General features: G+C 38.2%; 1 protein-coding gene across 1 annotated transcript in view; it reads right to left on the bottom strand.

Moving 5' to 3' along the window:
* Nucleotides 1-1,246: 1,246 nt before the first annotated feature.
* Nucleotides 1,247-10,815, bottom strand: part of PRMT3 (protein arginine methyltransferase 3) — a 61,311-nt gene continuing 51,742 nt past the window's right edge. The window contains exon 16 of the mRNA XM_014951638.1: nt 1,247-1,935. Coding sequence (XP_014807124.1) covers nt 1,826-1,935 — 110 coding nt within the window. The 3' untranslated portion in view covers nt 1,247-1,825. The remainder of the gene's footprint in view (nt 1,936-10,815) is intronic.

The following is a 10,815-nucleotide window of genomic DNA, read 5'->3' as shown; positions in this document are numbered from 1 at the left end:
AAAGAAGTCAGCACATCACTGAGACTTACACATCACAGGGTTCATACTTACCAGATAGTACTGTGAAATAAATCTTGTGTATTTGATTTTTTGCAGGTGCAATTGACTCATTTGTTACTAAGTTTTTATAGCGAAGTCTATCCTGAAAACAAAATTGTGAAAATACACAGGATTTATAAACGCTGTACAGTCCTGCTTAGCATAAAACCAACGCATCGAAAAAACACCACAAGCAATGAATTCATAGCTACTACTAGGTGAAGATAATAGCCAAGGTGTCAATATGGGTGGTCATGCCCGCATTTAGACCGTTAAAATGAGTTAACCAGACTAGGTGCTCAGCACCTGAACATTCTTACTACACCACATATGTGAGCTGAGCTCTTGAACATCTAGATGTTTCATCAGGATATTTAAAAGTTTAAAGATAACTCAATAGTTTTCAAGAAGGAAAGAATCCCCACCCAAGCCAAGGAAATTATCCGGATGCAAATTAGTAACTCCCCTGTTTCCACAAGAGCATAAAAGCAATACCAGACGAAATACAACTCCGCAAGTCTGTTTTCAGTTGAAGATATAGTAGCACTGTAGCAAATGTCACCTCCTTTTCATTGCCTGCTTCACTGTAGGAAATCAAGTGCTGCCTTGCAGGACCCTTTCAGCTTTTGGAATGCAAATTTCCACTTTTCTGCCAAATTGGCATTACCAATGGTAACACTCTTCTTTACTTACAGGCAAAAGACTAAGTATTTCACCTCATGAAACAATATACAATTACCTAAACTTTGTTGAGCAGATTCCAAGGGAAAGAATACCCTTCTCATCTTAGTCCTTTATAAAAGGTCCTAACATTATTTTAACAGCAGCTCAGAGATCACTGGCAAAACATTGCTATCTTTGCATCTTGAAACGATTTTTGAAACCATTCACAAATATATGTGTACAATACAAGCACAAACTGCTTAGCGTTACACTCTGTTCCAACTCTCTTGCAGTTTAAAGTGTTGAAACATCACGACACACACATCAATCCTGGATTGTTCATAGCCTGTTTCTGTAAGCAACAAAATTCACCGTTTCAGCAATTGCTCCTATTTGTTCATAGTATTTTTTCCTAAAGTTGCTGAAATATATGCTTCCATCCACCTATGCTCCAGAAAAAACTGTAGCCACAAATAAATGAGCCATCACTGGATAGATAGAAGAATTTCCAATTACACAGAAAAGAAGGAAACCAGCAACCGGCTTATATAACATACTCAGTTCATTTACTTAGATAAACGTAACTGAAATGTGATACAACTTTTTAATTACAGAACTGTAATAAAAATAAAGTCTTTGTTGCTGCCATCCTGCAGTTGCAATTCCAAACTCATTTCCTCTGGGATTTTCCAGCTATTGTTGAGGAGCACTGGCACATGATTTATCTTCTTCTTTCGTAAAAAAAAAAAAAAAAGTTGCAAAACTATTTTGCCAGTTGGAGAATAAAACAGTATTGACAGATTGTATTTATTATTCCTTACAGCAAGACTTCAATCTGATTTTTCTCACACAGCAGTCTCACATAACCCCAAACCATCTTTCTTCCCTTCCCCACGTCACACGAAACACAGCAGAATCTGATTTTGTCATCAGTCTCCACATCCCAGCGCAGAAGCATCCAAACAGTACTCTCCCAATTCTAGGTAAACTTTTCATGTTCTTGTGTGTGTGTATACATACACAAATCCAAGAGTTTACCTTTTTCAGATATTTAGAAACAGTTATCAACAGTTAAATCTGGTATTTAAATTTGACATTTCCCAAAGTTCTACGCGCAGAGTTTTCACTGGAGGCTGTAGGTCTGCTGCGTGTCCTTCACTGAAAGGGTTATGAAGAGGGACCGTGGATCCTTTCTGTTTTTGCGGACTGTTATCTTTCCTCTCAGGGCCTCTCCTGCAAAAGTAAAAAGGAAATTACTATGCTTAAATTATTGAATCATGCACAGTAGCAGCAAAGAGGTATTACATACCCTTATGTTGGATGACAAGGTATTCCAAATTAATCAGAATTAACCAAATCTATCAAGGTTTCCTTTATATTTTCAAAGCTCTATGCAATGGCCTCGATAGTAAACATAGGTCAAACTGGCTGCAGTTACACCTGGTGAGGTGCTGAGTTATGTCTGATGCTTTACTTCTCAGATGACCCACCCAAAGGGCTGCTATGCCAATTATTTTACTTGTAATTAGGGAAAAACCCACTGTATTCCTTGGATACACTAACCTCTCTTTGTATCTGGTTGAGTTGGATCTGCACGTCAGTATCCAGCATTTCCACGGACACACAACTCTCAGCTGGACAGGTACTAAGTGTCGTGCATAAAGAAAAAAGCCTCCATCCCTGAGCTTCAAATATCAGCTTGGTTTCTCATGAAATTATGTATAAGATCTTTAAATTCCTGAACATAGATTTCCATCTATGAAGTGAGCAAATTATTAGCAGTAATAAAACAGTATAAAAAAGCAAACTTGCTAGTCCACAAGATTTAATATTGCATTATTCCTTTGCTGTGCTCCCTAATTTAAACACACCACCACTACCAACTTTGAGTGAAACCAAGTAACCACAACAACCCATTCCACTTCCCACTGCATATGCCATATGGTTTGTATTTGCACTACCTTTGATTTAAGCTCTAATTCAGTAAAGTTTTTATCTGGGAGGAAACATTAACACAGAAATCTTCACAGCACTTCAAGTATATACATTATTAACAGCAAGTTTTGTTGCTCTGTTGACCACAACACTCATCATGTATGTGCTTCAGCTAAAACCAGAGAGAAAGCTTTGATGCAGAAGGAAAGAGCTGAGAGACATCTAGAGAGGCACAATTCTCACTTTTGGTGTGACTAAATTTATGTAAAAGCTTTTGTCCTAGAGAAATTTCAGGCCTTGATGTTTCTGTTGAACACTTTGTCCTAGCCTGCACCGATCAAGCCTGGTGCCACCCCAACCAGCAGCTACAGTTCCAAGGCACATCAAGTTCTTCCACATTTCTTCTTTACATAATTCAAAGGTCTGTTCTAGCTTTTAAAAGCACTTTCAGATTCTGAAATAAATGAGGAGAAAAATTAAACCTGCTGTGCCGACATAGGAAAATTGGGTATACTCTCTAAGGAGATATGCTTTACCTTTCACACACAAGATAGGAGATTATTTGTGGATCTTTAAGTCCAACTTCATGATCTAACAGTCCATTTTGCCTAATGCAAACATGCTCAATGGATAAGATGTGAAAAGCCTTTATAGCTATGCAACTTTCTGAAACTTTATACAGGACTAAACGAAGGAACAATGAACCCACTTCTCTATAGGCACAGCTGTTCTTAACTTCTTCCCCCTTCTTTCCTTTCCCCCGCACCTAGGATCCTCATAATAAGATAGTAGAAAACTAGATTTACAGCTATGAGGAGCTCCAGGAACTGATTCATACTATATCAATTTAAAACAAGACTATAAAGTTTGTGTCAGTCATGTAAAAGTCACATAAACTGAAATCCGTAGCTAGTCATAGGGTTTACTCTCAGCTCATTTGAAAGTTTTGTTTCAAAAACAGGTTTGAAACACCAAGCTTTCAACAAGATTCTTTATTTCCAGATACTAAAGCAGCTACTTTAATTAACAACATTATTCATATTTTTGAGTATTAAGCACAAATTTACTGAGAAGGCCGGACTGGAGGACACTAAAGAGAATTTCATTTTCTAATTAGCTTTCATCTACTTCCTCCAACCCCATTCCCATGCCCCAACAAAAAGCAAGCAAATTCCATGTTCCCTGGGCAGTGGACATGAATGACTGAGATAATACAAAGTGATTCACAAAGAATTGTGAAAATGATTTCACAGATTGCTTAAACAGAGACAGATCTGTCAGGTAGAAGGACAAGGTAAAGAAAAAAGGGCATTTTAGCTTATTTCCAGCTAGGAAGATTTACCTAGTTAGAACGCACAGATTTTCAGAACTGCTGCAAAACTGAGTTAATTATTTAATTAATATTATTAATATTATATTAATAATTAATATTACTGATTTAATGATTTAGCATCCTGTATATTAAATGTTTTAAAAATTGTTAAGCCTCTAAAAGAATTAAAATCCCACTATTTAAATCAATCCAGATGGCAATCTTACCTTTTTAAATTATAAAACAAAGCAATACAATAAATGAAGCAAAAAACCTAAATATAATTTCATAGATCACAGCTGACTTCACAGAACAGAACCCTGAGATTCTGTTTGTAAAGACAGCTAATGAAATGACCCACTCCATTTTTCTCAGCTATTTCTTATGCAGTAACCACATTAAATCTGCCTTTCTAAACAGTCTTTTCTGAGGGCTGAAGCAAACAACAGCAGTGCAACCAACTAACAAAAAGGCAGTTCTGAACAATTAATCAATGTCATGTAGATAGAAAATGACTGATGTTTTTTCACCATTCTGCTGTCCTACGAGCTGCCTGGAGGAAGCTGTCTCTGGGACTCAGCTGCATCACCTTGCTCTTATCATGCTCAGCTGAATGCAAGTAAACCACACAGTGCCATTGCAGTTTGATTAGGACAAAACTGAATCCATTACAACCCCCTTCCCGCATTTTTATTATCCCTTGGGGAGCCCTGAATTTTGTCCCCAAAAAGAAAAAAAAAAGGCAAAAAGAATTCAGCAGAAGAGCTGCACAAGCTTGCTAGCACAGGAATAACATCCATCCCTAGGTCCACACTGACCCACTGCCACGTAACACACATCTGATTAAAATGCTCTACAGTATACCCTATACACATGCTCTGAACACTCAAAATAGTTTATTTTGGTTCCGACTTTTACCATGAGTGAAACTGTAAGCAATCGTCTTTCAATTATGTTTGTGCAATACAATCATACATCAGACAAGCCTGCAGTCTGTGAGTGAAGACACCTCTCGGTGCAAGAGCCCTATGCCCTATCACTAAGAGCGTTTAGGCCCAACAAACCATATTTTTTTCAGTCTATAACTTCATTGATCTGAAAAGATTTGACCGAACCAAAGACTCCATGCAGTCTCCTGAATGTGTATCTGTAACAGGTGCTTAAAGCTCAAAATGATCCATGTCAATGAACTTGTAATGTGAAGAACTACCCTGCTTTCACCACAACTTGGGATCCCCTCCCTCTCCAATTATGAAAAAGATTAAGACAGTTACTGAAGATAGCCAGCAATCACGATCCTTCAGGTTTCCTTCTTCTCTTCCTGTGGAAGAGCTTTATGAAGCTAACAGTGAGACAAGTAAGAACGTGGTACTCACAGCATTCTTCATCCTGACCGCCACGAAAATTTAAGAGCCTTACAAAAGATCTCACTGCAATCACTTCAAAGACAGCTGCTAGAAAACTGAGGTGGGTTTGGGTTACAGACACCTTAACTACTGAACTGCTGGGGAGAAAAATTTTTACAGATCTCCTGCACTTCAATAACCACAAGCTTCTAAGAGGTAGTCATACGTGCCTCCGCAGTTACACAACAGTAAGCTTTGACACCGCTCTTCATGATAAGGTTGCCCCCGCTTGAGGCTGACAATTTAAACATTATCTATTTTTTCACCCTAGTTTAGACTCACTGGACCCACTGTCTTACGCAACTGAAAAAAAAGCAAGTCTCAAAAGCATTACTCTGGAAGAGCTGGCTAGAAAGTAGCTTCCACATACATCTATCTTCTGAAAATGAAACAGAACAATAAAAGACAGAAATCATTTGTGGTGGGACCAAGAGAATGTCCCTTAAATTCAGTCATTTATCCTTAATCTTCCTGTTCATCTTCCTAAACTGCAGGTACCTGCAGCGGTACACATACTGCCACCTTCCCCTTTGGACACATCTCTCACCAAATCCTCAACCCAGTGGGACCCAACGAGCAGTTTCTGGTGCTTACAAATGTTTCTGAGAAGTCAGCAGGATGATTTTAAACTGCAGATTTAGAACGACGGAGCATAAGACATGCAAGATTTAGTTTGACCTCAAAATCCAAGTTTTAACAATTACTAGGTTTTAAAAGCGAGCATTATTTTTGGAGGTATCACTTGTAAGTAAACAAGTGAGAGTATTCTACAGACACTATGCTGCAGCCGTAGACAGGCAAAACAGACAGTAAAATCTCAATTCGGAACCAAATTATCCAACTGGGATATACAATGCTGAAGTATTTCAGTATAAGATCAAAACATTCCGACAGATTAATTGTGCCAGTGTTGTTTTCCTACTCTTTACAAAACTGTCTAGGTAGGCAAATTAACATTTTTCAGTTTGCAAAGTTACAAACAGCTACTCAATTATGGAAACCAGGGAGTTAAAGATAATCAAGGATTTTACAGGGGCTTAGTCATGTGAGTTCTACTTCAGTTTTGCTGTGTTAGCCCCTTTTAGCACTGTAGAAAAACAAATCAAGGTTTTATTTCCACTGCACTGCAATATCAAGAACACAAAATGCCAACAATGTGCTGTTTTATTGCTAATAGAATTTGCTTGCATACGGATCCGCGTTTTAACTTAATGCACTGTTACTGAAAAGATTCTGTGTACCTTTTAAAATAATTTTTGTAAGCATTTTATGTAGTAAGTGCTTGACACACAAATGAGAATGCTAGTCTGTCTGTAATATTTTCTTTATGAAATTTACAAGGAGTATTTCAATGAAAGGACGAGACTCATGTTTGGACCATTAATGAGAAAAAGATACTGCTTCGACATCTCAATTTCACTTTTCAAAATACATTTTCAAGCTATTAAAAGGGCTGCTAAGCAAAGCCTTGTACTCTGTAGGGAGTCTACGATACAATACTCTTTTGTCTGAGAAACACCAGTTTTTCTGGCAATAAAACATCATCTGGCTTCTTTCTCCAGTTTCTTTAATTTTAGTGCATGCTAAGCAGTTAAAGCATATCCAACATGTCCATGCTATTTTGTTTTACTTCATCGTACATCAGCTTCAAGTCTCTTGTCACAGTCTGTGAGGAGGAAAACTAGCTTTTCAGAATACGTGAGTAATAAGAGACTATCCCCCACTCACACATCAAATCTAAACCAAATCAACAGAAATTATCCATTAAAACGATATACAAAGCTCTCTACCATATCAAGCTGTAATTCAGTGGCAAATCAGAAATATTAATTAGGTGTAACTTTTATTGCCTCACTCTCCAGACCTTTGGATCTAGATTAAACCTCTCCCCTTTCATCCCAGGGATCTGTGAGCATTGCAGCAAAGGAGGGAGGATCAGTTGCAAGCTTCATCCTTTGGCTTGTAATGGCTTGATTCTGTTATCATTAGAACAGAGATCAAAACACTCAGTCTTCTTTATGGCTGAGAAAATAGATCTATTTTTACAACAAATAACCTGGCATCAAACAGCTGAGAAAATTAGCTAGTTCACACTGCGGAACAAAACAATTTTGCAATGGCATAAAGGAGACTTTTCCTGTTAAACACCCAACAGGTTCAGATATCTGTGAAGCTCAACTTCTTTTACAGAGCAAATCAAAGCACAATCAATGCCTTACCACCAGTTCAGGCATATCCCCTAAAGCTATAAAGCATCCAAGAGAGACTTCAGGTCAGACCCAGGTTTTACTCAGTAAATCAGGTTGTGCTCAGAACTAGAAATCTGAGGGAACCACTCTTCTTTACTGCGGAAAAAACCCACCCTGTCTGAAAGATGCTTTCAAGACAAGAAAGCATTTCAAGTATTTCACAACCTATTAAAATACTGAAAGCAAATCCCACCACGGGTACACCGGTCAGGTAATTCCAAGACTCGGTGTCCCAATGGAAACCAGAGACAAGTGATGTTCCTCAGGGGTCAGTACTGGGACAAGTCCTGTTCAACATCTTTGTCGGGATGCGGACAGTGGGATTGAGTGCACCCTCAGCAAGTTTGCTGACAACACCAAGCTGTGTGGAGTGGTCAACACGCTGGAGGAAAGGGATGCCATCTGGACAGGCTTGAGAGGTGGGCCCGTGTGAACGTAGTAGTGGCCAGCAGGACTAGGGAAACAATTCTTCCCCTGTACTTGGCACTGGTGAGGCCATACCCTGTATACTGTGTCCTGTTTTGGGCCCTTACCACAAAAAAGACAATTGAGGTACTAGAATGTGTCCAGAAAAGGGCAACAAAGCTGGTGAGAGGTCTAGAGAACAAGTTTTATGAGCAACTGAGAGAACTGGGGGTGTTCAGCCTGGAGAACATGAGGCTGAGGGGAGATCTTATTCTCTACAACTCCCTGAAAGGAGGGTGTAGAGAAGTGGGGATCAGTCTCTTCTCCAAAGTCACAGGCGATGGGACAAGAGGAAATGGCCTCAAGTTGTGCCGGGGGAAGTTCAGACTGGATATTGGAATGGGCTGCCCAGGGAAGTGGTTGAGGCACCATCCCTAGAGGTATTTAAAAAGACAGATAGATGCAGCACTTTAGGGACATGGTTTAGTGGTGGTTTTGGCAGTGATAAGTTTATGGTTGGATTTGATGATCTTAGGTCTTTTCCAACTTAAATGATTCTATGAATACCTTTTGGCATAAGTGGGACTTCTTCGCTGTCTCCCAGTATCAAATATATACATTTCTTTTTCTAAGGATTTATACAGAGCATTAATGAATATTGGTAAACACAGGGATGGACATCAAAGCTGAAGCCTTCAAATGATGCAAATATGTTTCATCTAATATAGTTCCTTTTTTTCTTCAGTTAACTTGCATTTAGAAAAGTCCATTTGAAGACAAAAAGTTTCCCCAAAAGCTAAGCTTGGAGTGGATCTCATTCAACATGCCAGGCACAAACAACGGGTGGTAAAAAAGTAACAAGCAGTAATAACTCATTAACAAGTCACAGATGAGAAACAGCTCCAAGTGCAACCCTACATAAACTGCACAAGAAGTTTGAGCAGTTTGTTTAGCTGGTAAAATACGAAGTGAAAGACTGAAGAAATCAAAGAATATGGTTAACTACTAATTACCAAGATGAATATTTAAGCTGCTATTTTTAGAAAGAAAAAAAAAATACAAAAAAATGTAAGATAGGTAAATCTGTACTTGTTACTATATGTCTTGGGGGAAAAAAGATTTTTGGAACAGGAGAAGGATCAAAGCCAGAGAAAATGTTGGGGTTTTTTTCAAAAAAGATCAGCTAAATTATGCAACATTCCTACGTAAATATCAGGAAACACCTGATAGGCTTATGTCATCTATAAAAAACAAATATCCCACAGAAACCAAAACTGGGATTACAAAGAAAAAGCATATTGCATCAAGAGTTTCTCTCAGAACCTTCTCTAGTACTACAAAAAACAGGTAGAAAACACTAGATTGAAGTAGTAGTTTCCTATAAAATATAAAAACAGAATGGATAAAAGGATGGGAAAGGGGACCTTAAATAATTACAAAGAGGAGGAGACAGGTAGAAAGAGACATAGCTGTAACAAGATTTGTTATGGGAATAATCTTAATAAATATGAGCTAATAAAGAGAAAGGGAAGAGTTACAGCAAAAGTGATCTTGAAGGTCAACTAGGTTGCGTTCACTGCTTCAAAGCACGCTGCTTCTGCAGTTGCCTTCAGAAAGTCACTGCACCTAGACTCGAATTCTAGAGCCAGGCACACCTCCCAGTAATTTCACACATTTACCAAATGTCAAATGATCTATGTAATATTAAATAATGTGCATATTCTATCAAATGTCATTGCACTTAAAAAATTCTCACTTCACACTCTATGACATTGAAATTTAATGAGTTGCAGCAAGGAGACTTCAGTCAGCCTCATCCAGAAAGAGCAACCGAACAGAGCACAGGCCAAGTACAAATGCACCAATGCATACGCGCACCCCAAGAAGTGACAGGGCCTAAGAATATGCAAATAAAAATTACTTAAGAATATAAAGTGAAAGCATAAGAGAAATGATTTGTCAGATAACATAGACCATAGTGCATTTAGGAAAGAAGCTCCTGGTAAAAAGTTGTCATGGCTGATAGCTGGAAGAGGCAACTGTAAAAAGCAGTTTAATTAAGCACAGAAGTTGCTTTCACCAGTGTACATTCATAATTAGGTCTGTTAAGAGAGATAATATTCCATCTACATTAATACTTCTCTGTAACATCTCTAAGCTTCTTGACCTCAGGGTTTTTTGCAGCATCCACGTAAGTTTTGGTATGCTTTTCCCCAATCTGTCTGATCTGTTTATAAGCTATTCAGGCTGGGTCCATGTATAACTATGAATTTATCAACCAATCAGCAGAAACGAGCTCCATTCTGAGGTTCCTCCCTCGGTCTTGTCTGTAATGAAAAATGGCCCTCAAAGACGACTAATTCACCACTGGGTATGAGCTGAAAAGTACTGAGTAAATATCTAGTGGTTAAGTGGACAAAAAATAAAAAATAATAAAACAGCATAAAAAATTAACTACTTTATTTCCTTTGATTGTAAAGAGACTAGGTGAGTCTGAAAGAAAGTGCAGTTCTAGAGGAATAAGAGGGCAAGACTTAGAATTCTTGACCTGCTGTATGTCCATTCTATTGCATGACTATGCTGTGACGGTCACAGACATACTTCTGCGTCTATAAAGCAAGAAATGTTTGACTACTTGCATAGAAATGTATTTTCAAGACTTACCAAATAGAAATAATTAAAACCTCTAACAGACATCACTTTAGTTCAAAACCTTACTTCAATAATTCATCATCTGAATTTTGGGTTATCCCTGATGACAACAAATGCCTTTTCAGCTGCATCAAATTCAAGGTGACACATACTA

The sequence above is a fragment of the Calidris pugnax genome, unplaced genomic scaffold, assembly GCF_001431845.1.
Source record: "Calidris pugnax isolate Ruff unplaced genomic scaffold, ASM143184v1 scaffold183, whole genome shotgun sequence".
Lineage (NCBI taxonomy): Eukaryota > Metazoa > Chordata > Aves > Charadriiformes > Scolopacidae > Calidris > Calidris pugnax.
The sequence above is the reverse complement of the archived record's forward strand: the minus strand, read 5'-3'. Positions and strand labels throughout refer to the sequence as shown.